At 52.1% G+C, this 26,275-nt stretch overlaps 1 protein-coding gene across 1 annotated transcript in view; it reads left to right on the forward strand.

Moving 5' to 3' along the window:
* The window catches only part of prex2 (phosphatidylinositol-3,4,5-trisphosphate-dependent Rac exchange factor 2), a 71,972-nt gene that overhangs the window by 6,887 nt on the left and 38,810 nt on the right, over positions 1 to 26,275 (forward strand). Inside the window, 10 exon segments of the mRNA XM_048976907.1 lie at positions 9,185 to 9,256; positions 10,419 to 10,541; positions 11,331 to 11,435; positions 12,456 to 12,557; positions 13,445 to 13,606; positions 20,866 to 20,999; positions 21,183 to 21,286; positions 23,692 to 23,841; positions 24,089 to 24,233; positions 25,936 to 26,036. Coding sequence (XP_048832864.1) covers positions 9,185 to 9,256; positions 10,419 to 10,541; positions 11,331 to 11,435; positions 12,456 to 12,557; positions 13,445 to 13,606; positions 20,866 to 20,999; positions 21,183 to 21,286; positions 23,692 to 23,841; positions 24,089 to 24,233; positions 25,936 to 26,036 — 1,198 coding nt within the window.

Below are 26,275 nucleotides of genomic sequence, written 5' to 3' on the forward strand. Positions count from 1 at the left end.
TACACACACACACACACACACAGACCAGGCACACATACACACACACACACAGACCAGGCACACATACACACACACACACACACACAGACCAGGCACACACACACACATACAGACCTGGCACTCACACACACACACACACAGCCTGGCCACACTCTCACACAGCAACAGAGACATGCACACACAGACTCACCAAGACTGGCCAAAGAGTGACTCTTCAGGATGTCCCTGAAGGCCCTAACGATCCTACTGACGAAAACATAAGCTTTCTGCAGCACTCTCATTCCATTCCTGACAGTGAGCCCGCCGTCCGTCACACAGCGGTGGGGGGCAGTGTGGGGGTGTCACAGCGGCTGCCAGCTGACCCCGTCATGCCGTGCTGTGTCTGACAAGTGTCTGTGGCACAAGAGCCCCCGTGTCGGGGTAGTGGCAGGGCAGGGGCTGCGGCCCTGTGCATAGACATGGGGTGAGGGGATGTTTATTTTGTGTTCGTTGAGTGGCTGTATATCCAGTCTAATCTGGTAACATCGTATATCCAGGCAAGCTATTAATCTGCCCAGCCTGCCCTGCCCTAGGTGCTGACCTCTGACCTCTAGAAAGGGGCTAGCTGTGCTCCCCGAGGTCATACTGGGGTGAGCAGATTTGAGCATTTGGGTGGGGTTTGGGTTTGGTTTGGGAGTGAGGGATTGAGTTTGGTTTGAGAGTGAGTGATTGGGTCTGCTTTGGGAATGAGTGACTGGTTCTGGTTTGGGAATGAGTGACTGGGTCTGGTTCAGGAATGAGTGACTGGTTCTGGTTTGGGAGAGAGTGACTGGTTCTGGTTTGGGAGAGAGTGACTGGTTCTGGTTTGGGAGAGAGTGACTGGTTCTGGTTTGGGAATGAGTGACTGGGTCTGGTTTGGGAATGAGTGACTGATTCTGGTTTGGGAATGAGTGACTGGGTCTGGTTTGGGAGAGAGTGACTGGGTCTGGTTTGGGAGAGAGTGACTGGTTCTGGTTTGGGAGAGAGTGACTGGTTCTGGTTTGGGAATGAGTGACTGGGTCTGGTTTGGGAATGAGTGACTGGGTCTGGTTTGGGAGAGAGTGACTGGTTCTGGTTTGGGAATGAGTGACTGGTTCTGGTTTGGGAATGAGTGACTGGGTCTGGTTTGGGAGAGAGTGACTGGGTCTGGTTTGGGAGAGAGTGACTGGGTCTGGTTTGGGAGAGAGTGACTGGGTCTGGTTTGGGAGAGAGTGACTGGTTCTGGTTTGGGAGAGAGTGACTGGTTCTGGTTTGGGAATGAGTGACTGGTTCTGGTTTGGGAATGAGTGACTGGGTCTGGTTTGGGAGAGAGTGACTGGTTCTGGTTTGGGAGAGAGTGACTGGGTCTGGTTTGGGAGAGAGTGACTGGGTCTGGTTTAGGAATGAGTGACTGGGTCTGGTTTGGGAGAGAGTGACTGGGTCTGGTTTGGGAGAGAGTGACTGGGTCTGGTTTGGGAGAGAGTGACTGGGTCTGGTTTGGGAGAGAGTGACTGGGTCTGGTTTGGGAGAGAGTGACTGGTTCTGGTTTGGGAGAGAGTGACTGGGTCTGGTTTGGGAGAGAGTGACTGGGTCTGGTTTGGGAGAGAGTGACTGGGTCTGGTTTGGGAGAGAGTGACTGGTTCTGGTTTGGGAGAGAGTGACTGGTTCTGGTTTGGGAGTGAGTGTTTGGTTCTGGTTTGGGAGAGAGTGACTGGGTTAAGGTTGGGGCTTTAGTGAGCTTTAGTGTTGTAACTTCGTAGCTGTTTTCTTTTATGCATAACATACCCTGAACTGGCTATTATTTGGGAAGAACAGGCCCTGGAAATCCGCCCCATAAAGATAGTTGGGTGTCCCCCCCTCTGTGGGGTGAATGTGGTACGCAGGCCTGAACTCACGTGGCCTAAAACCTGCTTTGTAATTATGAAAATGCGGTAAACGGTGACATCCTGCTTTGGTGTGTAAGGAACCTGGGGGGCTGCCTGACCTCTCAATTGGGCCCCAGCTGGGCTGGTGTTGGGGGGGGGGGTGTGGGTCTGGTCTCACGGGGGTGCTGCTCAACAGGCTGGAATCCACCAGGCACGGCTGAGGGGGGTGGCTAGCACCCAGGGAGCTCCGTGCTGTTCCCCCGCACACAAAGATGGCATTTATCGGGCGGCCCGCAATCCCGGGCTTCCCAGCAGCTTGTCATTGGTATTCACGCCCCGTCAGCTCCCTGAACCAAGGCACACAGTCACTTTATTAATCGACTGCGTCCAGCTTTGTGGCGGCAGGAGTGCCGCTGGGGGGGGCGGGACACTTGTTGCTGATACCGGGTGGGGTTAACACCTCCAGTAGGTTGGAGTTTCACTGGATCTTTGTTTTAAAAACTGGCCACTGAACTTTTCGTGTCAGAGAAGCTTCTTTGGGAACCAGTGAGGTGGAATTCAGCCACTGTTAAACAAGCACAGGATGGTCCAGGCTGGTATCAGACCCCTGTTTCCATTCATGAAGGAGAAGGTCTGTGGTGCCGTTTATCTTACTGTCTCCCCCTTCATTCAGAATTAAATGAACATGTGAAATTAATCCTGGTGAGTTTTACAGATGTGGTGGATTATAATGGGAAGGTCACTTCCTTTCTGAGAAAACCAGCTGACTAATAGCTCTGAGCACAGCTGAGACCGAATCAATTCTGTCGCAAACTGTGATCCTTCAAAGTGGTGATTTTAATATCACCGTGAGATTAAAAAAAAATAGATTTCTAAACATTGATTTAAACATGAAATTATGTGGTTCACCTTTGGTACTGCCAGTATATTTGCCTAGTTGCACAGAGCCTGATTTTGTTAAGTGAATGACGTGTGAGTTTGGCACGGTGTTATCATGAATGAGAGGGCGGGTGCAGAGACTTTCCTGCATCATGTCAATGACAACTAACCGCAAGGATGCAAAATTTTAATTCACCCCGCCCTGTGTCTTGCGCTTTCATTGGCTGTAGCTGTTGCCGGCCTCATTGCCAGTCACTCATTTCCATTCGATCTCATTCGCGGTAGTTCATTGCCACACCTATTGTCAGTCACTCTCATTGGCTGTAGCTCGTCGCCGCACTCATTGCCAGTAGCAAGACTTCGCACCCCATATTATTTGGAGTCGCCAACAGGTCCAGCCTATTAGATATCTGACAGGTGTCTGTGACACTAAGGTGACACTGTCCACTTCTGTCTTTGAAGAAGTACAGATTATACGCTGATTTGTCAGCACCAAGCAATGATCGCTTGTTAGTTATCACCAAAATCTTTCAGCGAGCAGAAAATTGAGGTTAAAATCGTGCCGTGGGAACTTAGCAGTAATTATTTTTCTTTTCTTTTATTTTTAGACAACATCATAAGATAAGATAAGATATGATAAGATAAGATAAGGTAAGATAACTTCCTGACACTGGGCAGTCAGTACATTACCTTCCAAAACGACCTAACCTTCCTTTGATCTTATTCTCCCGTTCACTGGTTCAAGACAACCAGTTCCAGAGGCAGTGAAGCAGAACATCACTGAACCTCCTGCATGCTTCACTCTGGGTATGGTGGTGCTCTCCTTGTATGACTCATACAATTTCCTGTGAACATACAGTTTCTGTGATCTACCAAAAAGATCCTATTAAGTTTCTCCAGGACCAATGACTTCCCCGTTTGCAATCTGGAAAATTCCAATCAAACTTCTTTAGGTGGGGCGGCATGGTGGTGCAGTGGTTAGTGGTGCAGTGGTTAGCACTGTTGCCTCATACCTTTGGGACCCGGGTTCAAGTCTCCGCCTGGGTTATATGTGTGTGCATGTTCTCCCCATGTCGTCGTGGGGTTTCCTCCGGGTACTCCGGTTTCCCCCCACAGTCCAAAAACACGCTGAGGCTAATTGGACTTGCTAAATTGCCCGTAGGTGTGCATGTGTGAGTGAATGGTGAGTGTGCCCTGTGATAGGCTGGCCCCCCATCCTGGGTTGTTCCCTGCCTCGTGCCCATTGCTTCCAGGATAGGCTCCGGACCCCCCGCGACCCAGTAGGATAAGCGGTTTGGAAAATGGATGGATGGACTTCTTTATGCCTCAGTTTGAGAAGAGGAGTCTTCCAGGATCTCCTGCATTGCATTTGAATTTCCCCTCATAGTGCAACTTGAAACTATTGTAGCCGAGGTTGAAACTCACCTTGGGTTTGTTTTGAGGTTTTTCTGGCTCTTTCTCCATCATTAAAAGTACTTTCCATAATATACTTTAAATGTTTCCTCTTGTGACCATGACCAGGGAGGTTGGCTACAGTGCCATATGCCTTAAACCTGTTGGTAATGTTTTCCACGGTTATCACCGGAATATCCAGCCCTTTAGAAATAGTTTTATACCCTTTGCGTCAATCATGCTTGACTGTCATCTTGCTTCTAAGCTCCTCGGACAACTCTTTGGTCTTTTCTTCTTTCCGTGCTTAGTGTGATATACACAGTGCTACCAAACATGAGGTGCACTGCTTTTAGCGGGAGGCTTAATTTGAAAAAAGACCAGAATTTCCAGATCAATAAACCAGTTAAACTCTGACGATAGGTAAGCAGTCATAACCGTAACCCAAGCTAGCGGTCACATGAAATGTCCTGCCAGCTGCAGCTCTCCCCATCTCCCTGTCGGGTACCTGCACCCTGAGCTTTTCCCGTCTCTCTGTTTAGTACCTGCACCCTGAGCTCTCGCCATCTCCCAATTGGGTACCTGCACCCTGAGCTCTCGCCATCTCCCAATTGGGTACCTGCACCCTGAGCTCTCCCCATCTCCCAATTGGGTACCTGCACCCTGAGCTCTCGCCATCTCCCAATTGGGTACCTGCACCCTGAGCTCTCCCCATCTCCCTGTCGGGTACCTGCACCCTGAGCTTTTCCCGTCTCTCTGTTTAGTACCTGCACCCTGACTCTCCCTGTCGGGTACCTGCACCCTGAGCTCTCGCCATCTCCCAATTGGGTACCTGCACCCTGAGCTCTCCCCATCTCCCAATTGGGTACCTGCACCCTGAGCTCTCCCCATCTCCCAATTGGGTACCTGCACCCTGAGCTCTCGCCATCTCCCAATTGGGTACCTGCACCCTGAGCTCTCCCCATCTCCCTGTCGGGTACCTGCACCCTGAGCTTTTCCCGTCTCTCTGTTTAGTACCTGCACCCTGACTCTCCCTGTCGGGTACCTGCACCCTGAGCTCTCGCCATCTCCCAATTGGGTACCTGCACCCTGAGCTCTCCCCATCTCCCAATTGGGTACCTGCACCCTGAGCTCTCCCCATCTCCCAATTGGGTACCTGCACCCTGAGCTCTCCCCATCTCCCAATTGGGTACCTGCACCCTGAGCTCTCGCAATCTCCCAATTGGGTACCTGCACCCTGAGCTCTCCCCATCTCTCTGTCGGGTACCTGCACCCTGAGCTTTTCCCGTCTCTCTGTTTAGTACCTGCACCCTGACTCTCCCTGTCGGGTACCTGCACCCTGAGCTCTCGCCATCTCCCAATTGGGTACCTGCACCCTGAGCTCTCCCCATCTCCCAATTGGGTACCTGCACCCTGAGCTCTCCCCATCTCCCAATTGGGTACCTGCACCCTGAGCTCTCGCCATCTCCCAATTGGGTACCTGCACCCTGAGCTCTCCCCATCTCCCTGTCGGGTACCTGCACCCTGAGCTTTTCCCGTCTCTCTGTTTAGTACCTGCACCTTGACTCTCCCTGTCGGGTACCTGCACCCTGAGCTCTCCCCATCTCCCAATTGGGTACCTGCACCCTGAGCTCTCCCCATCTCCCAGTTGGGTACCTGCACCCTGAGCTCTCGCCATCTCCCAATTGGGTACCTGCACCCTGAGCTCTCCCCATCTCCCTGTCGGGTACCTGCACCCTGAGCTTTTCCCGTCTCTCTGTTTAGTACCTGCACCCTGACTCTCCCTGTCGGGTACCTGCACCCTGAGCTCTCCCCATCTCCCAATTGGGTACCTGCACCCTGAGCTCTCCACAGTAACCATGTGACGCTGCAGCAGCTGGCCATGCCTGCATTACAGAAAGGAAACGGATAAGCAATCAGCAAACTGTGTCTGGAAACAATGGCGGAGATGTTTATCGCCCTGTTTAGGTCTGACTCACATGGGGTCTTGCAGTGTTGGGGGGGGGGGGCAAAGTGAACCTGCTGTCTCCCTGGTCACATTCCTGCAGGAGCTCAGCTTGAAAAGAGAGGGTTTGTGTCCGTAGCAATTTCTTGATTAACAGAGAAGGTTTAACAGAGAGGGTTTACATTATAATAACTGTATAGCGGATTATCAGTGTGTAGAGCATTGTTCCTACACCTGAGATCCTCACCTCGCTCTCACCTCACCCTAACCCTCACCTCAAAACAGGTACACTGTACTGCCCCGATCGTCCGCTCCTTCTGTGTGTCACGTCCCCTCGTTAACCTCGTGTGGGATCCCCTGTCTGTGCTCGTGTGTTTGTGGATGTGTCCTGCCTGTGTCCTGTCTGTGGATGTGTCCTGCCTGTGTCCTGTCTGTGGATATGTCCTGCCTGTGTCCTGTCTGTGGATGTGTCTGTGGATGTGTCCTGCCTGTGTCCTGTCTGTGGATGTGTCCTGCCTGTGTCCTATCTGTGGATGTGTCCTGCCTGTGTCCTGTCTGTGGATGTGTCCTGCCTGTGTACTGTCTGTGGATGTGTCCTGCCGGTGTCCTGTCTGTGGATATGTCCTGCCTGTGACCTGTCTGTCTTTGTGTCCTGTCTGTGGATGTGTCCTGCCTGTGTCTTGTCTGTGGATGTGTCCTGCCTGTGTCCTGTCTGTGGATGTGTCCTGCCGGTGTCCTGTCTGTGGATGTGTCCTGTCTGTGGATGTGTCCTGCCTGTGTCCTGTCTGTGGATGTGTCCTCTCACACGCACCACGGCCTGTAAAGTTGGGCTTGTGTCCAACAAATGCCCTGACAGTGACTCACCACCGGTCTCTGTCATTTGCTTTGCCATGTGAGAGCGACTGGCCAGGCAGCATTACATAACCATCACCCCAGGGGCGAGAACGGGCCCTGTCTGGCGGGGAGGGTGTCGTCGGCATGGTTACGCAGAGGCTATGGGGCCTTGGCCATCCCACACCCAGTCTGCGGCCAGCGAGCTTGTAGTGTGGCCAATCAGCTGTTCAGATGGATGCCCCTGGATCACTTTCATGGTGTCACAGCACCTTCTAAAAAGATCCATCCAGTGTGAAGCTCGATGAGGGGTTTTGCCCGTTATTTAGGCAGAAACTCTCCAGGGTGCCTGATGAAGTTTATTCCAGGAAAGCGTGAGGTGACATAAAAGGTGGTGATTGTCTTCTGTACTGCTGGCACATCAACAGAAGTGCAGCGTAGCCGGGATGGACGCCGCTTTTTGGCGGTTCTGGTCATGAGACCTGCTCTGGCCAGAAAGTGAACGGGCTTTCGGCCGGTTCAGCAATGCCTCTCGCTGTCGCTGTGATGTCTGGTCAATGCGCCATCGCTCCCTTTTTGGAGTCCGGAGCGGCTGGCCGGGATGCCGTTTTCCCAGACCTCTGCTCCCGCTGGGGCTCCGCGGATGTGAGCCGCCTCTTAATGGTCCCGAGACTCATCACGTGGGTCCGTCTTCGGGCTGCTTTGCCTGTCTTGCTCTGCTGCTGCACTCGAGAAGGTTTCTGAACTTACTGATCAAATGGAATCCTGCAGGAAGGGCACTGGGGTGGGGGGGGGCTCAGGTGAGGGTGGCCCTCCAACATTTTCTTCATATCCCCTGCCTCCCTACATGGGCTGCCGCAGGCTGCGGAATATTGGTTTGGGGACTGGAAGCTGAGCCCCCCCCCCCCCCCCCCACCACACTCCTTGATGTGAGTGACTCAACAACAGGGTCTCAGGAAGCTAGGGGGAGAGTGTGGGGGGAGACTGGGAAGGGCCTTTTCCCAGTGGGTGGGACTTTCCATGGGGCGGCTTATTTGAAATGCATGGGACTCATTTCCTCGTTTGTTTAATTGTTTAACAGCGTTTGGGGTCCACCAAGGGTCTGCTGTCTATCGGAGACCCAAAGTCTGGGTCAGTACATCCAGTACACCGAGGATTGGGGAGGGTGCTTTGGTTCTCTGGACCCCCAGAAGTGCTTACTTTTCATGCTACCCCGTTTACACTCTCATTAGAGCAGAGCTGTGATTGGCTATGGAACGTCACCTGGGTTGTATCCATAACCTTCCTGCTAACGACAGACGCTTCCTTCAGTTCAATGACTCCAGAATTGCTAATGAGATTTTTATCTTCTGTTGCCCCAGAATGAGAACCGGCATCCCGGCAGTCGTCCCAGCAAAGTCCGTTAATTTTAATTAAAATCTGCTTTATTTTTATGATTGTTTCATGCGAGCTGCCGCTTAATTGATCATGTCCACAGCCCCTGCCTTAAAAATTAAGCCCCCCTCCCCCCCCCGGTGTAATTGGAGACTCCGTGGAAATGCCGCCATGGTTAAAGAACCCCTAGTGCTGAGCGGCTAGCTGCAGGGTCTCATTTCACCCCCCCTCCCCCGTGGTAGCGATGTGATGTCTGCATTGACGTGTAGCCTCTGCTGTTTGTGGGCATTAAAAACAGGAAATAGTTTGTCTCCCTTGGTAACCGGGCCCCCTGCCCTCCGTGATGTATGCGTGTGTGCAGGAGAGCTGCAGGCAAATGGCTCAGGATGTTTATCCGCGTGCTGGACACATGCAGTTAGGGAGAGGACAGGGGTCTGTTGGCTTTCTGTTTCTCCAGTGAAGGAACTGCACTACCTTCTGTGTGCGATATGACATGATGCTTTAGAATTAGAATTTTGTGATCAGTGTTAACACACCACAGCACACAGTGTTGCTCTGCATTTAAGCTATATGCGATTTTAGCGACATAGCAGGGGGCAGCTAATTCAGTGCCCAGGGAGCGGTGCTTGGGGGCGGTACCTTGCTGGTCGGGGATTCGAACCTGCAATCTTTCAATTACAAGTGCGCTTCCCTAACCGTCAAGCCACCACTGCCCACTTTATTGGCTGGTTGTGCGAGCATGAGAATATCCCATCATGCTCTGCTTTTTGAGAACGCAGGGTCAGTAGTATATCCGCTGCGCAGAGACGGGTACCAGCCGCAGCGGAAAACATCAACGTTTCCAAAAGCATTTCCCCAAATGTTTGTCTGTGGTTGTCAGAGCTCTTCTCATTCTGTCTTCCAGGGCTTTCTGCATCGCCTCAATCAGTATGCAGCCACTAAGGTCGACAAAAACATCACAGAGGAGACAGTGAAGGTAGGTGACCCATGGAGATGAGTCTTAAGGGCCACCCTGTACCTGGCCAGGCCACATAAGCTCTCCTTATGAACTTAGAAATTGATACTGATGACCGAATAACATGGGCTTGTTTGTTGAGAATTTTTCTGAATGAATGCAAATTCCAGATACAGGAAACAGCTGTAAACACACAAGTGTTATAAATAGACAGCAGAGTGAGCGAGGCTCCGTCCTCCACCACAATTTACTTGTTCATTTAAGGGAGCATTTAAGGGAGTGTGTTGGCCAGGCAATGTTTGACTCTTCCAGTTTTGGTGATATGTGCACAGGGTTGTGATGTCAGCAGAAGGTTTTGCATTCCAAAGGTAGGACAGTGCCAGGTTATCAAATACAGTGAAAGGTCAGTGCATGGTCCTCCATCCTCCAGTGGATGGGCAGATTCTAAGGTGTCTGGTGGCTGGACTGGATGGAAGTCTGGGTTTTCGTTGACCTAATGGTAAATGTCAGCACGCAGCTCAGGGATCACCCACAACTACCATCGTTCTTAGAGCCCAGTTTTCTCCTGTTTACTTTAACTTTGAAAAGGAAACATGCCCATTGACAAAACCTTCTTTTAGATATGGTCCATTACCCAGTGATGAAGGCTGACACAGTCCTGATCCACCCTGTCGATTGGGCTTAGTGATAAGAGCAGGTTTTATCTCGTGACCCGTGCCTAAGTTCTGGCCTATCCTACTCCCAGCTGTGTCCCGTTCATGACGTCCTAGCGACATCCCCCCATCTGTACTTCTCGTGCTTCAGCCTGTGGGGCTCAGACAGCAGCTGGCCTCTCTCCTGTCCTGGCCATTGCGGCATTGCGTGTTGCCCTAACATCTGCAAAATCCGTCCCCGTTTTGGCTGCATTCCACGCATTCTGAGATGCCGAGCGAGCCTCTCGGCCGCCGCTGTTGTCCTCGAGGATGGCACGCCATCTTCAAAGCCTCTGCCCAGGAATCCCGCTGCCCTTTAACCTTTGGCCTTTAGAGGTTAATCTGTTCCCCATCCTTTCTGTCTCAGCTTTTATCTGGCGGCTGCTTCTTGGATGAGGCCCACACCAGCCCTGACGAGATGCCCCCATGCTGTATGCATTCATTGTGCTCATTTTGTCTTTGTCCCATCACCCCACCCCCCGCCCCCCCAGGTTTTGTTCTCCAACATCGACGAGATCCTCGCTGTGCACAGGCCTTTCCTCTCCATGGTGGAGGAGCTGCTCCAACCCGAGCCTCATGCTCACCATGAAGTGGGCCGCTGCTTCCTTCACTTTGTAAGGTCCCGCCCGGTGGACACTAAGCTAGTAGTCTGATGTGTCACTCTGTTCTATCGGTCTGTCTGTCTGTCTCTCTGAGCTCTCTGTCTGTCTCTCTCTCTGTCTGTCTCTCTGAGCTCTCTGTCTGTCTCTCTCTCTGTCTGTCACTCTGAGCTCTCTGTCTGTCTGTATGTCTGTCTCTCTGTCTGTTACTCTGAGCTCTCTGTCTGTCTGTATGTCTGTCTCTCTGTCTGTTACTCTGAGCTCTCTGTCTGTCTGTATGTCTGTCTCTCTGTCTGTTACTCTGAGCTCTCTGTCTGTCTCTCTCTCTGTCTGTCACTCTGAGCTCTCTGTCTGTCTGTATGTCTGTCTCTCTGTCTGTTACTCTGAGCTCTCTGTCTGTCTGTATGTCTGTCTCTCTGTCTGTTACTCTGAGCTCTCTGTCTGTCCCTCTCTCTGTCTGTCACTTTGAGCTCTCTGTCTGTCACTCTGAGCTCTCTGTCTGTCTGTATGTCTGTCTCTCTGTCTCACTCTGAGCTCTCTGTCTGTCTGTGTCTGTCTCTCTGTCTGTCACTCTGAGCTCTCTGTCTGTCTGTGTCTGTCTCTCTGTCTGTCACTCTGAGCTCTCTGTCTGTCTGTATGTCTCTCTCTCTGTCTGTCACTCTGAACTCTCTGTCTGTCTGTATGTCTCTCTCTCTGTCTGTCTCTCTCTCTGAGCTCTCTGTCTGTCTCTCTCTCTGAGCTCGCATACACAGGCACATACTAACTGCTGACTATCTGTCTGCTCCCCCTGCGCCTCGACCTCAGAGGAGCCGCTTTCAGATATATGATGAGTACTGTGGAAACCATGAGAAGGCACAGAGACTTCTGCTGGAGCTCAACAAGATCCGTAGTGTACGGACGTGTCTGCTGGTAGGTGCCCCCCCCCCCCCCCCCACATGTCTCCTGGTTGTTGCCCTTCCATGTTAGCTGGTAGATGCCAATGTCCCCCATGGCAGCTGGTAGATTCCCCACTGCATGTCTGCTGGTAGTTGACCCCCCATGTCGGCTGATAGTTACCCCCCTCCATGTGTCTGCTGGTAGGTGTCTGTCCCCGCCCCTTACATATCTGCTAGTAGGTACCTGCCCCCCCCCCCCCCCCATATATCTTTGGGTGGGTGCCCCCCCGATCGGCTGCTGCCACTATCATACAGATGCCATTAATTCTCTGAGAGCTGAGGGCCCTCTTAAACACGGTAGCCCTGGATCCCAGACATGCGGCCCCGCCTCGCACGTATTCGGCTCAATGGGCGAGGTCACAGAGGAGTGCATGGCCTGGCAGGGCGGGATGTGGCGGGACGGGGAGGACAGAATGTTCCGAGGCTCTTTCTAAGTTCCATTTTACTAAGTTCTCCTGAAACGGAATGGGACAGGCAGAGATGAATTTAAGGAAGGCGGATTTTGAAGGAACAGCATGATGAGAGGGAGACCAACCCCCCCCCCGCCCATTCCCTGAGTCCACAGCCCCCGTCTCTTTGTACTGGTAGTTTAACAGGTTGGGGGTGTCCAAAAAATGGGGGGGTAATTATGTTCCCCAATTGTGGCTTCATCCAACTGATGCCCACACTTGGCTTTGTGTTTACGTGTGTGCATGTGTGTGTGCATGTGTGTGTGCTTGTGTATGTGCATGTGTGTGTGCATGTGTGTGTGCTTGTGTGTGTGCTTGTGCGTGTGCATGTGTGTGTGCATGTGTGTGTGCGTGTGCTTGTGCGTGTGCATGTGTGTGTGCATGTGTATGTGCATGTGTGTGTGCTTGTGCGTGTGCATGTGTGTGTGCATGTGTGTGTGCATGTGTATGTGCATGTGTGTGTGCTTGTGTGTGTGCATGTGTGTGTACATGTGTGTGTACATGTGTGTGTACATGTGTGTGTGCTTATACATTGTGTTTTTTAGAACTGCATGCTGCTGGGAGGGAGGAAGAACACAGAGGTACCACTGGAAGGTTATCTTGTTGCTCCCATCCAGAGGATCTGCAAGTATCCTCTCCTTCTAAGGGTAAGTCTGTCTGTCTCTCTCTCTATCTGTGTGCCCTTCGTCATCTATCTGTCTGTCTGTCTGTCTGTCTGGCTCTATCTATCTCTCTTTTTCTCTCTCTGTCTTTTTCTATCTCTATCTTTGTCTCTGTCTCCCTTTTTGTCTTTTTCTCTCTCTCTCTCTCTCTCTCTCTCTCTCTCTCTCTCTCTCTCAATCTCTTTGTCTGTCTCTCTGTCTGACCTGTCATTTCCACATTACACATGGCTGCCTTATACTCAGTTCTGACTTGTCCCCCGCCCCCCAACAGTAAATAGTTTGGCCATGCTTGGATATTAACAGGCACAGAGGACTGCTTGTTTTTCTCATAGCCATGATGTTGGATTTCACATGGTGCAACTGCTCTGTCAGACTAGTTAAGTCCTTAGTCAAGCTTTTAGACAGCATATATCCTGGAATGAAATGGTCTTTTTAGTGGGTATTATGAGACAATAGTGATGTACTTTTTGCACCAGCAGCACTGATAGATGAACGTATTTCATATATTGACACTAGAAAGTTTTTTACTAGTCGTTCCTGCCTTGTTTTAAGTCTCACAAACTTCTGAGGCACAGACCATATAAATCCTGTATTTTAAACTCTGCTGCAGATGGAAAACTGTGGTTATGTAACCATTTAGGAAGAGTAAATACAAATACTCAGATTTAATTGGTGTGTTGAGAGTGTGTGTTTAGGCTTGTGGGTGCGATAAGCATCTCTCTGCATCAGACCATGACACACAGGAGCTGGACGATTTAACCAAGAATTCTCGGCATGAGATTCCCAAAAGAGCGAGTGAGGCGTGTGCTGTTATTTCCCCTGTCGCTCCTCTCTCCCTCTGTCTCCTAAACGGCCCTCCTTCCGGTGCCCAGGAGCTTCTGAAGAGAACCCCGAAGAAGCAGGGCGACCACGCCGCCGTGCTGGAGGCCCTGCAGGTCATGAAGGCTGTCTGCTCCAGCATCAACGAGGCCAAGAGGCAGATGGAGAAGCTGGAGGTGCTGGAAGAGTGGCAGTCACACATCGAGGGCTGGGAGGTGCGTAGGCTGCGGGGGCTGGGGGAGGGGGAGGCACCGTGGGACACGGCTGGTGGGTGGGGGGTGGCCCTCAGCGAGCAGAGACTGGAGAAACACCCTACATGCATCCATCGGGGTGTCGATCAGGGGCTGTGCACACGGCACACTTCGGTGTAACCAAACATGCTGACTGGGGTGTTTTTCTTTAATTCCTTCATTCGGCAGAGGAGAAAGAAGGTCACTTTAAGCTGTTATTAACTGAGGTTGATGTTTAGGCTGAATGTATCTCGCTGATCATACCGTATATAGTAAGTGAAGGCGTTTCCCCTTCAGTGACGATGAAAGCTCTTTCTAGAAAGTAGAACCACAAACTTCTGCCAAATTATCAGAGCATGGGTGACCGGCCTGTGCACGGGGCCGTGACTAATGCAGCGTAATTATCGTGCGAGTCGTGTAATCCTGCATTTCCACGCGGAATCTGAATTAGGACGCTTGCTGCCATTAGTCTGAACACAGTCTGCATATGATGTGAATTTTTTGGAGGGGGTTTGGGGGGAGTGTCAGGGGTGTGAGGGCTGCATATTCCTATCAGCCTCTAGGGGGGTGGTGACGGAACAGCACGGTGAACTGGAAGCAGGGGCTCTGTGTCTCTGGGTTCGAGTCGGGTAGGATGGGCCGGACTGGACCTGGCAGCCAGAGGGCGGCTGACGCAGTGGAGGAGAATGGGAGGGGGAGGGGGAGAGCCGCAGCCTGGCACTGTGGCACATGGCCTGCATGATGCCAAGCCAAGTGGGCAGAGCGGCACTGCTCCTCCTAAAAGCCCCCCCCCCCCCCATGCCAGTAGGCAGATGAAGAATGGGGGGTGCGTTCACAGAGTGAGCAAATCGCCCACAATGGTGGCTCTCAGCAGCCTTGGGGGGGCGCCGTGTGACGTCAGCGTGTAGCTGAGCTGCCCCCCCCCCGCTGTTGTCCGCGTCGTGCCCCCCTCCCTGGAAACAAAGCCCTCGTTGTCTGAGGAAAGACAGGCTGCTTTGGGGGTGTTCCCACTCCGGATTCCCTCTTTAGCAGCACAACCAGGTTAGGCGCAGTGAAAACATCCTGCAGGACCAAAAACCAGTTATCTGGGGAGAATGTGCCCGAATGGGAATTGGCCTTTAAATCTCACCCCCCTTCATCTTCCTCCCACCCTTGGTTTGTACCTCTGGAGTTACTTACCGGATCATGCCCATGCCCAGACGCCCACACGATTCCACCTCACAGCCATCCTGCGGGGTATTAAACCAAACACATTGCGGCGCGTGGGGAGCTTCCCTGAGGAACATAGTGGGACATTGTGGGCGTTTGGTCAGCAGTACAGCGTTTGGTCAGCAGCACGGCGTTTGGTCAGCAGCACGGCGTTTGGTCAGCAGTACGGCGTTTGGTCAGCAGTATGGCGTTTGGTCAGCAACATGGCGTTTGGTCAGCAGTACGGCGTTTGGTCAGCAGTACGGCGTTTGGTCAGCAGTACGGCGTTTGGTCAGCAACATGGCGTTTGGTCAGCAGTACGGTGTTTGGTCAGCAGTACGGCGTTTGGTCAGCAGTACGGTGTTTGGTCAGCAACATGGCGTTTGGTCAGCAGTACGGCGTTTGGTCAGCAACATGGCGTTTGGTCAGCAGTACGGTGTTTGGTCAGCAGTACGGCGTTTGGTCAGCAGTACGGTGTTTGGTCAGCAGTACGGCGTTTGGTCAGCAGTATGGCGTTTGGTCAGCAGTACGGTGTTTGGTCAGCAGTACGGCGTTTGGTCAGCAGTACGGCGTTTGGTCAGCAACATGGCGTTTGGTCAGCAGTACGGCGTTTGGTCAGCAACATGGCGTTTGGTCAGCAACATGGCGTTTGGTCAGCAGTACGGCGTTTGGTCAGCAACATGGCGTTTGGTCAGCAGTACGGCGTTTGGTCAGCAGTATGGCGTTTGGTCAGCAACATGGCGTTTGGTCAGCAGTACGGCGTTTGGTCAGCAACATGGCGTTTGGTCAGCAGTACGGCGTTTGGTCAGCAGTACGGCGTTTGGTCAGCAGTACGGCGTTTGGTCAGCAACATGGCGTTTGGTCAGCAGTACGGCGTTTGGTCAGCAGTATGGCGTTTGGTCAGCAGTACGGCGTTTGGTCAGCAACATGGCGTTTGGTCAGCAGTACGGCGTTTGGTCAGCAACATGGCGTTTGGTCAGCAACATGGCGTTTGGTCAGCAGTACGGCGTTTGGTCAGCAACATGGCGTTTGGTCAGCAGTATGGCGTTTGGTCAGCAGTATGGCGTTTGGTCAGCAACATGGCGTTTGGTCAGCAGTACGGCGTTTGGTCAGCAACATGGCGTTTGGTCAGCAGTACGGCGTTTGGTCAGCAGTACGGTGTTTGGTCAGCAGTATGGCGTTTGGTCAGCAACATGGCGTTTGGTCAGCAGTACGGCGTTTGGTCAGCAGTACGGCGTTTGGTCAGCAGTATGGCGTTTGGTCAGCAACATGGCGTTTGGTCAGCAGTACGGCGTTTGGTCAGCAGTACGGCGTTTGGTCAGCAGTATGGCGTTTGGTCAGCAGTACGGCGTTTGGTCAGCAACATGGCGTTTGGTCAGCAACATGGCGTTTGGTCAGCAACACGGCGTTTGGTCAGCAGCACGGCGTTTGGTCAGCAGCACGGCGTTTGGTCAGCAGTATGGCGTTTGGTCAGCAGTACGGCGTTTGGTCAGCAGTATGGCGTTTGGTCAGCAGCACGGCGTTTGGTCAGCAGTACGGCGTTTGGTCAGCAACATGGCGTTTGGTCAGCAGTACGGCGTTTGGTCAGCAGCACGGCGTTTGGTCAGCAGTACGGCGTTTGGTCAGCAGCACGGCGTTTGGTCAGCAGTACGGCGTTTGGTCAGCAGTACGGCGTTTGGTCAGCAACATGGCATTTGGTCAGCAGTACGGCGTTTGGTCAGCAACATGGCGTTTGGTCAGCAGTACGGCGTTTGGTCAGCAGTACGGCGTTTGGTCAGCAGTATGGCGTTTGGTCAGCAGTACGGCGTTTGATCAGCAGTACGGCGTTTGGTCAGCAGTACGGCGTTTGGTCAGCAACATGGCGTTTGGTCAGCAGTACGGCGTTTGGTCAGCAACATGGCGTTTGGTCAGCAGTACGGCGTTTGATCAGCAGTACGGCGTTTGGTCAGCAGCACGGCGTTTGGTCAGCAGCACGGCGTTTGGTCAGCAGTACGGCGTTTGGTCAGCAGTATGGCGTTTGGTCAGCAGTACGGCGTTTGGTCAGCAGTATGGCGTTTGATCAGCAGTATGGCGTTTGGTCAGCAGTACGGCGTTTGGTCAGCAGTACGGCGTTTGATCAGCAGTATGGCGTTTGGTCAGCAGTACGGCGTTTGGTCAGCAGCACGGCGTTTGGTCAGCAGTACGGCGTTTGATCAGCAGTACGGCGTTTGGTCAGCAGTACGGCGTTTGGTCAGCAGCACGGCGTTTGGTCAGCAGTACGGCGTTTGATCAGCAGTACGGCGTTTGGTCAGCAGCACGGCGTTTGGTCAGCAGTACGGCGTTTGGTCAGCAGTACGCCGTTTGGTCAGCAGTACGGCGTTTGATCAGCAGTGCGGCGTTTGGTCAGCAGTACGGCGTTTGGTCAGCAGTACGGCGTTTGGTCAGCAACATGGCGTTTGGTCAGCAGCACGGCGTTTGGTCAGCAGTACGGCGTTTGGTCAGCAGCACGGCGTTTGGTCAGCAGTACGGCGTTTGGTCAGCAGCACGGCGTTTGGTCAGCAGTACGGCGTTTGGTCAGCAACATGCCGTTTGGTCAGCAGTACGGCGTTTGGTCAGCAGTACGGCGTTTGGTCAGCAGCACGGCGTTTGGTCAGCAACATGGCGTTTGGTCAGCAGTATGGCGTTTGGTCAGCAGTACGGCGTTTGGTCAGCAGTACGGCGTTTGGTCAGCAGCACGGCGTTTGGTCAGCAGTACGGCGTTTGGTCAGCAGCACGGCGTTTGATCAGCAGTATGGCGTTTGGTCAGCAGTACGGTGTTTGGTCAGCAGTACGGTGTTTGGTCAGCAGCACGGCGTTTGATCAGCAGTACGGTGTTTGGTCAGCAGTACGGCGTTTGGTCAGCAGCACGGCGTTTGGTCAGCAGTATGGCGTTTGGTCAGCAGTACGGCGTTTGGTCAGCAGTACGGCGTTTGGTCAGCAGCACGGCGTTTGATCAGCAGTATGGCGTTTGGTCAGCAGTACGGTGTTTGGTCAGCAGTACAGCGTTTGGTCAGCAGAACGGCGTTTGGTCAGCAGTATGGCATTTGGTCAGCAGCACGGCGTTTGGTCAGCAGTATGGCGTTTGGTCAGCAGTACGGTGTTTGGTCAGCAGTACGGCGTTTGGTCAGCAGCACGGCGTTTGGTCAGCAGTATGGCATTTGGTCAGCAGCACGGCGTTTGGTCAGCAGCACGGCGTTTGGTCAGCAGTACGGCGTTTGGTCAGCAGCACGGCGTTTGGTCAGCAGTACGCCGTTTGGTCAGCAACATGGCGTTTGGTCAGCAGTACGGCGTTTGGTCAGCAGTACGGCGTTTGGTCAGCAGCACGGCGTTTGGTCAGCAGTACGGCGTTTGGTCAGCAGCACGGCGTTTGGTCAGCAGTACGCCGTTTGGTCAGCAACATGGCGTTTGGTCAGCAGTACGGCGTTTGGTCAGCAGTACGGCGTTTGGTCAGCAACATGGCGTTTGGTCAGCAGTACGGCGTTTGGTCAGCAGTACGGCGTTTGGTCAGCAGCACGGCGTTTGGTCAGCAGTACGGCGTTTGGTCAGCAGTATGGCGTTTGGTCAGCAGCACGGCGTTTGGTCAGCAGTACGGCGTTTGATCAGCAGTACGGCGTTTGGTCAGCAGTACGGCGTTTGGTCAGCAGTACGGCGTTTGATCAGCAGTATGGCGTTTGGTCAGCAGTACGGCGTTTGGTCAGCAGCACGGCGTTTGGTCAGCAGTACGGCGTTTGGTCAGCAGTACGGCGTTTGGTCAGCAGTACGGTGTTTGGTCAGCAGTACGGCGTTTGGTCCGCAGTATGGCGTTTGGTCAGCAGTACGGCGTTTGGTCAGCAGCACGGCGTTTGGTCAGCAGTACGGCGTTTGGTCAGCAGTACGGCATTTGGTCAGCAGTACGGCGTTTGGTCAGCAGTATGGCATTTGGTCAGCAGCACGGCGTTTGGTCAGCAGTACGGCGTTTGGTCAGCAGTATGGCGTTTGGTCAGCAGTACGGCGTTTGGTCCGCAGTATGGCGTTTGGTCAGCAGTACGGCGTTTGGTCAGCAGCACGGCGTTTGGTCAGCAGTACGGCGTTTGGTCAGCAGTACGGCGTTTGGTCAGCAACATGGCGTTTGGTCAGCAGTACGGCGTTTGGTCAGCAGTACGGCGTTTGGTCAGCAGTGCGGCGTTTGGTCAGCAGTACGGCGTTTGGTCAGCAACATGGCGTTTGGTCAGCAGTACGGCGTTTGGTCAGCAGTACGGCGTTTGGTCAGCAGTGCGGCGTTTGGTCAGCAGTACGGTGTTTGGTCAGCAGTACGCTGGGTTCTCGGACGTTACTGTCCTTCGTTAGGTATGCTGTCGGCTCCTGGAAGCGGCCTCCATGTTCTCACCCTCTGTGTTTCAGTGGGGACTTTCTGCCGGAGGGTTACTTCATCAGCTCGGTTTGTCCGAGCTCTGCTCTGGTTGGTGCAGAGGTGACAAGGCTCATTTCTCTGTTTCTTTCTGATTTGTTCCCGTCCAGAGGGACACCAGGTGGGGGGAGGGGGGGGGGTTCTAGATACTCACTGTCAGGATGTAACTGGCCAGGGCCACTGTCACTCTTACAGCTTATGTTTTATTTATTTATTTATTTTGCTCTGATCTGCCTCACATTCTGATTGGCCAGTGGTGCACTGAAAATTAAGGTTAAATGTATTAAAACACGAGTATTCCTGCCATTCCACTGCGCAGTGTCGGCATACATGTGATGTCGTGCAAATGTCCTTCATCACCGTCAGCGATGTCACTGCAGCCTGTCAAAGTCACAGCTAGGCGGTTGTCTCGGCACATACCGAAGCAGCTTCTTTCCTAGGTAACGGCTTGCTGTGCTTTCAGACGGTGATTCTCAACCCATGGGTGGAGGCCAGTTCTGTAACGTTGGAAATGGAATGGAGAAATGGAAGCATTTTCATGCTGATCCACGATCAGAGTTCCCAGTTCCAGTCCTAGAATTAAACTAAATAAATGGGTCTTGGGTCTGCAACTGCCCAGCGCAAAACTAGTGAACAGTCAACCAATCCAAGAAGCCAAATCGCAGAGGCTTAATTTAAAATCCACTAGCACATCCAATCGGATTTGTGCGAGAGGCATTGATTGGCGTAGATTGCTGAGTGCATTGTGTGCTTGATCATAGCATTAATTTAAACCTATACATGATATAGGATCGCGACTGAGCTGGCATGATAAAAACTGGGCCGTGGTTCAAAAAAGGTTGAGAACCGCTGTCTTAAAAGTAGTTTAGACCCCTGCTATGAAAATCCTTCACCGGTTCTGTTTTCGTAAGGGATGCCCCGACTGAGCAAGGCGGATGTTCTCATCAGGAGTTCCGTGAGATGGCAGTTCTGTTTTGGTTTCGGGGTCGCAACGTGACACTTGCGGTAGCCCACAGGAAGTCTGCCCTCCGCATCATGCTGGGCTGGGAGTGCTTGGTGCCACTTGTAAAAATCCTGTTGGAGGATTCCGGTTTCAACGAGGCCCGAGTCGTCATGGAGACCCAATCCGGAGGAGTTCCCCACTAGGGAAACTGTTTGGTTTGTCCGTGCCAGGAACAGCCCTTCGCTCTGCTACCACCACCACACCTGGCCCCTCGAGTGTGTGTGACGCACACACACACTGCAAGAATTTGCAGAACATCTGGCCCTGAAGCAAAGCACAGCGAGAGGGGAATATTTTCCCAGAAGGAAATACTTAACACTCTCCCTGCCTCTGCCAATCGGGGGGCTATATTTAGCTATGACGAGGGTGATCAAAAGCAGCCTTATGTATCTGCAATGAAGATTGCTTCACAGGCAGGGGGAAATGTGTATTCTGTTTTGTGAAAGACATTAAGTGTTTTCTCTATCGCCCCCTGGAGTGTGGCTGACTGCAAGCGTTTGGCTGAGATTTTGCCAGTTGATGTCTGTGTGTCCTGCTTGTGGGGTGGTGATGGCTCCCCAAGGGTGATTTCTTCCCCTAAGCATATGGGGCCCCATCCTTTGCTTTCTTCTTTTGGTCCTTCTGATGGTGGCCTTTGGATGTCCTCAGGGATCCAACATCACGGACACCTGCACTGAGCTGCTCATGCAGAGCGTCCTGCTGAAGATCTCGGCCGGGAACATCCAGGAGCGCATCTTCTTCCTCTTCGACAATCTCTTGGTCTACTGCAAGAAGAAGAACCGGTAGGTGCTTCCCCAGGTGCTCGGCAGTCTGGCCGAGCCCGTCGTTTGGGGCTGACTGCCTTCATCGCGATGATGATGCAGCCGGAACCCGTGGGGATCTCCTCCATCGGAAAACCACAATGTCCATGATGTCCTGTGAGTGATTCCGCCTCTGGTGACATGTATCTGCTTCCATCGGTGCAGGCGTTTGAAAAACAGTAAGGCGGCTTCTGAGGGCCCACGCTACCTCTTCCGAGGTCGGATAAACACGGAGGTCATGGAGGTGGAGAACGTGGACGATGGCACAGGTGAACATCTCTGAATGTCTCCATCCCGCCACGCTGGGTGGAGGCTTGGGAGGGATTCCTCACCTTTAGGGCATGTCTCTGCTTTATGGCCCGTGCAAACTGAGATGGCCTCTGTTTCGGCGACATATATAGGGGTGGAGCCACAGGGGCACCGGCACTAGCTGAAAGGTGATTGGCTCCCGGAGTGCCCCCTCCTCTGTCACTTACCGATTTCAAAACATATCATTGGCTGATGATACAGATGGCCCCTCTGTATGAATTAGGGCCCCATACACAAAAACTCTAGAAAATGGCAAAAATGGATAGATATAGAGAGCTGGAAAGGCGGACGTCCCGTTTTCCGAATCCCCCTCATCACAGTCACTCGGAAGCCTGGACCAGTAATGGCGTTTGGCTCCTGGCAGTCTGATCCCAACAATGCAGGCTTGTTTTTAGGCTAGAAATGAGGCACCGGTTTGGATTGTGTTTTAGGCCCGATCTGCCCTGGCGTTGACGTTACAATTGAACACAGGGTGTCCAGCTCTTCTGAGGTTTACATGAAAACTGCTCCACTGAAGAGTGAGCATTATGGTTGCGGTCTTGCCTTTTAAAGCATATTCTTTGTGCATGTAGATTTTCTCTAATTAGATTTTCTTATGCAAAAAGGCCTCTAAAGAGGTAATTAAATTTTATGAGTCTGTCCTGTACTTCCTAGCATCCCGATTTTATTTGCATAATTAATCTCTTTAACAAAATACTTTTTTAACCTCTTTTTTTTTGCAAAAAAAGGGGCCCGTTTTGGTTTTTAGAATTAGTTCAGCACTCCACACCCCATGAAACTGCAGAAAGCTATTTTTATAACTCTTTAAAGAAAATATTCCTGGAAAATATTCCCGTAAGTGAGTTTGTCTGATGTTAATGTCACATCACATTGTTGTTTGCTGTAAAGGATGGTCTGAGTTATATGTTACTCTTATATATAATTTAGACTTTGTTTTCCTGTTACTCTCATTAGAGACCAAAAGAAATGAAATTCCTTATATAGCAGGATTTTGGTTCTGAAACCTCCTGCTAGTAACAGGAAGTCTGGTTTGAGCTTGTCCTGATCTGTCCTACAAGAGAGATTCTGGAGCCTGTAAGGGTCCCTCCGTTTTACAAAGCAATGGAGCCCTGCATGTCTGGCTTGGGGGACAGAGCACCACAGGATCCGATTGCATGTGTTTGCTGGCCTGTGTGTGTCTATCATTACCGGGTGCTGTGATTTGTAGAATGTACTCTGTTCAATTAACAGCTCAGAGTTACTCTGTGAACAATCAGTTTTTGGCAGAAAAACTCCAAAGAATGTTGGCATGGTATAACCCAAAAGGACATCCAGGGTTACCCGGGAATATTTTCCTGGAGTGGTTCTGCTTGCTTTTTAATTTCTTCCAGTCTGGGTTTGGGGTCTGTCCTTAACATGCATGGTACCTGCCACAGCCCTGCAAACTCTTTTATTATGAATCTTCAGCCATTTATATTCATCATGTATTATTGTTTAAATTAGTCAGTGGACCTTTAGTGCCTGAGCCTGAGCCTGTGGCTTGAGGGAATTTTACTTACATTAAAATGTTCTGAGGGCAGAATGAAAAAAATGATTGGTTCAGAGGGATAACCAATCAGATTGTAGAGGAGGTGGGTCCACACAACTATAGGAGGTGGGACCAAAACATCTGATTGGTTGGTCTGACATCTGGCCAAGATCTGATTGGTTATCTTTAGCGAGCTTATGAGTGTTTGGCCTTTCTGATGCATCGGTAAAGACATCCAGGTGATTGAAACTCAGTGCCAACTTCAGTATGAATGAATCCCCAGGTTGTCTGAAGTATCCATATACTTGCATTTCCATATTTCAATTTAGATATTAAATTATCATCTCCAGGTGTCATATTTGTGGAAATGAGATCTGCCTCACTGTTTTTTGGGGGTTTGTTTCCGTTCAGCAGATTGACCATTAATCATGCTTCACAAAATCAATTTGGAAATAATCCCGCAAGGACCTTTTTCTGGGAAACGCTTCTCCTTCAGCCTTCCAGCAGTTTAGTAGAAGAGGGTGTTGGGAAGACGAGGGAATTGCACAGTGAAGGCTGCATAGAGGTGATGGGTAACATCCCCATTCCCGCTGCATGTACCAGGGAGAGCGGGATCTGTCAGTTAGGATTAGGGTCGGTGAAGGCCGCAGAGGGGCAGTGGGTCGTGTCCCAATACCTGCTGCATGTACCAGGAAGAATTTGATCCATCGGTTAGGGTTAGGATTATGGTCAGTAATGGCTGCAGAGAGACAGTTTGTCATGTCCCCTTTCCTGATGCATGTCCTGGGGAGAGTGGGACCTGTCAATGTTCACCTGAGTGTAAATCGCCCCCCTTCCTGCTCTGTGTCCATGCCGCAGCCGACTACCACAGTAGCGGGAACATCGTCAACAACGGCTGGAAGATCCACAATACCGCCAAGAACAAGTGGTTCGTCTGCATGGCTAAAACGCCAGAGGAGAAGAAGGAGTGGCTGGAGGCCATCATGAAGGAGAGGGAGAGGAGGAAAAGTGAGGAGGCCCGCCATCGACGTACTCTATGTGCAGTTAGCCCTGTCAGAACGGAGCCTGCTAACTGGATGCTTATCACACTGATTCTCTGGGATTATGCTCTCGGCTGCAGTATTGGCTGTCCGCAGACTGTGACACTAGAAAAATGTTGCGAGAATACCAGAATGTCATGGGCAGCATCCTCCATTGACAGCATCCTTGACCTCCGTAAACTTTCCACGCTGTGTGGTCTGTGTCCCCCCCCCAGGTCTGCGGTTGGGGATGGAGCAGGACACGTGGGTGATGGTGTCGGAGAAGGGCGAGAAGCTCTACAACCTGATGTGCTCCCAGGGTCACCTGATTAAAGACAGGAAGAGGAAGCTCACCACTTTCCCCAAGTGCTTCCTGGGCAGGTAGGTCGCCGTGGAGACCCACCCGTCAGAGGTCACCCTGATTGGTCCCACCGACTCCTCTGGGGGGTTAAATGTGAATTTGTCAGCATGGGTTTCTGCTTCTTTGCTTGCTTGTTTGTTGTTCCCATTTAATGTCATTTTTAAAATGGATTGAAGAAACATTTTTAGACTGTTATTTTTAAAATGTGTTTTCTATTCACCGTAAATTAAAAAATAAGTCTTTGGTTAGACTCGTAGGACTTTTAGGTGGTTTAAGATCTGAATGCCTACAGATCGTGTGAATGTGGCCACCCAGCTTTTCTCTGATGTCGGAAGCAGTTACACAGCAATAGTCTGGGCTGAAAACCCACAAACGGCGAGGTAGCAGAAACAAGGCCTTTAGCCAGCGCTGCGTCGACATTCTCTACAGAGGAGACGTGTTCCTGATTCCGCTTCCCGTCTGAGTGCTGTCAGCCGGGAATCCCCCCGCTTCCCCCATGTAGCTGGAAATGCTTCAGCTATGTCAGGAGAGTGATTCTGGGGAGACGGTGGCCATCTTAGGCTGCAGGACCAGAGCTTTGTTGGCTCTGCAGGTGAAGAGACTTTGCTGGTTCCATATGGTTGTTGGTTCAAATCCCATGGCTGCCAGTGTAAGGGCTGGGGACAGTTAGGGCAGCACCTTCTCTATCTGGAGACTACCAAGAATGGAGTGTCGGCTGGACAGATGGGGCCTGATGGCTGAGGACGTGCTAGAGAAATAAAGCTGCTGCGATGGGGACAGAAAGACGCCTCACTGTGGTCTGAGTTCAGTGGTTCTGCTCGGTGTTACCCTGATTAAAAACACATAGGCTTGTGGTCTCTTGGGTTCTCGAGCGTCTGCGGTGAGGCCTTAGAACGAAGCTTTGGAGGGAGTCGCTGTTTTCGAGACTTTGTTATAGACTCGTCTGGCTCATTAGCGATCTTGTGTTCTACTTTTGTCCCACCCTGCTTTCTAAAAAAAAAAAACATGTATGTCGTTTTGGATAAAAGCATCTTGTAAATACGTAACATGTCATATAAATATATAATCGCACGAGTACAAAGCCTCCTGGTCAGGGAAACGCCCCCATGGAGGTTTGCTGCTGCTGCTGATGCTCATTACAGGCTGACTTGCGGTCTAGCCTGGCTCTCGGGATCGTCCAAGTCTGAGCCTGGGGATGTGTTGTGGAGCATGCTGTAGGGGGCGCTGTGGGGCACGTGGTGGGAATGTGCTGTAGGGGGTCGCTGTAGGTCACACTGTGAAGCTGCCCTCCTCGTACCTGCTCCGCATCGCCCGCCATTATGTGACTGACCTCTGCATAGCCAGTGGCCATGGGAGCTTCTTGTTTAGGAAGATCTCCCCCAGCTGTGCTGCTCCTGAGCTATGACCCCAGATGGGTGATGGGAGAGAAGGGGAGGAATCTGCAGAGTGCAGAGGCCAGGGCCTGGGTGGAACCATGGTTGCAGATTTTCCCATGATACCCCGCAAACAGTCTAGGGCGTTTGCTTTGGCTCAAGCGAATCTGCTTCTGGGCTGCGTGGGTCACAGACCCCATAACATACTGACACGGCTCAGAACTGGCATCCCAAAGACTCTCCGCCGCCATCCACGCCTGATGGTGGCCCTTTGATGTGTCCCTTTGACGTGTCTCTTGTGCCATCCTGGTGACAGTCAGCTGACCTCAGTACCCCTACCTCCCCCCAGCGAGTTTGTGTCCTGGCTAATGGAAATCGGGGAGACGGATAACTTGGAGGAAGGTGTTCACCTGGGCCAGGCCCTGCTGGAGAACGGGATCGTCCACCACGGTGAGGCGTCATTGGCTGTCCATCTGTATGACCACCGTCTCTGTTGACTGACCCCCCATTTGCCCCCTTCTCCTCATCGTCTGCCACCCCATCTGCCCCTCCATCTGTCTCCTGTCTGCCTCCCGTCTCCCCATCGTCTGCTCCCCGTCTGCCTCCCGTCTCCCCATCGTCTGCTCCCCGTCTGCCTCCCGTCTCCCCATCGTCTGCTCCCCGTCTGCCTCCCGTCTCCCCATCGTCTG

Source organism: Brienomyrus brachyistius, chromosome 15 (genome assembly GCF_023856365.1).
Source record: "Brienomyrus brachyistius isolate T26 chromosome 15, BBRACH_0.4, whole genome shotgun sequence".
Lineage (NCBI taxonomy): Eukaryota > Metazoa > Chordata > Actinopteri > Osteoglossiformes > Mormyridae > Brienomyrus > Brienomyrus brachyistius.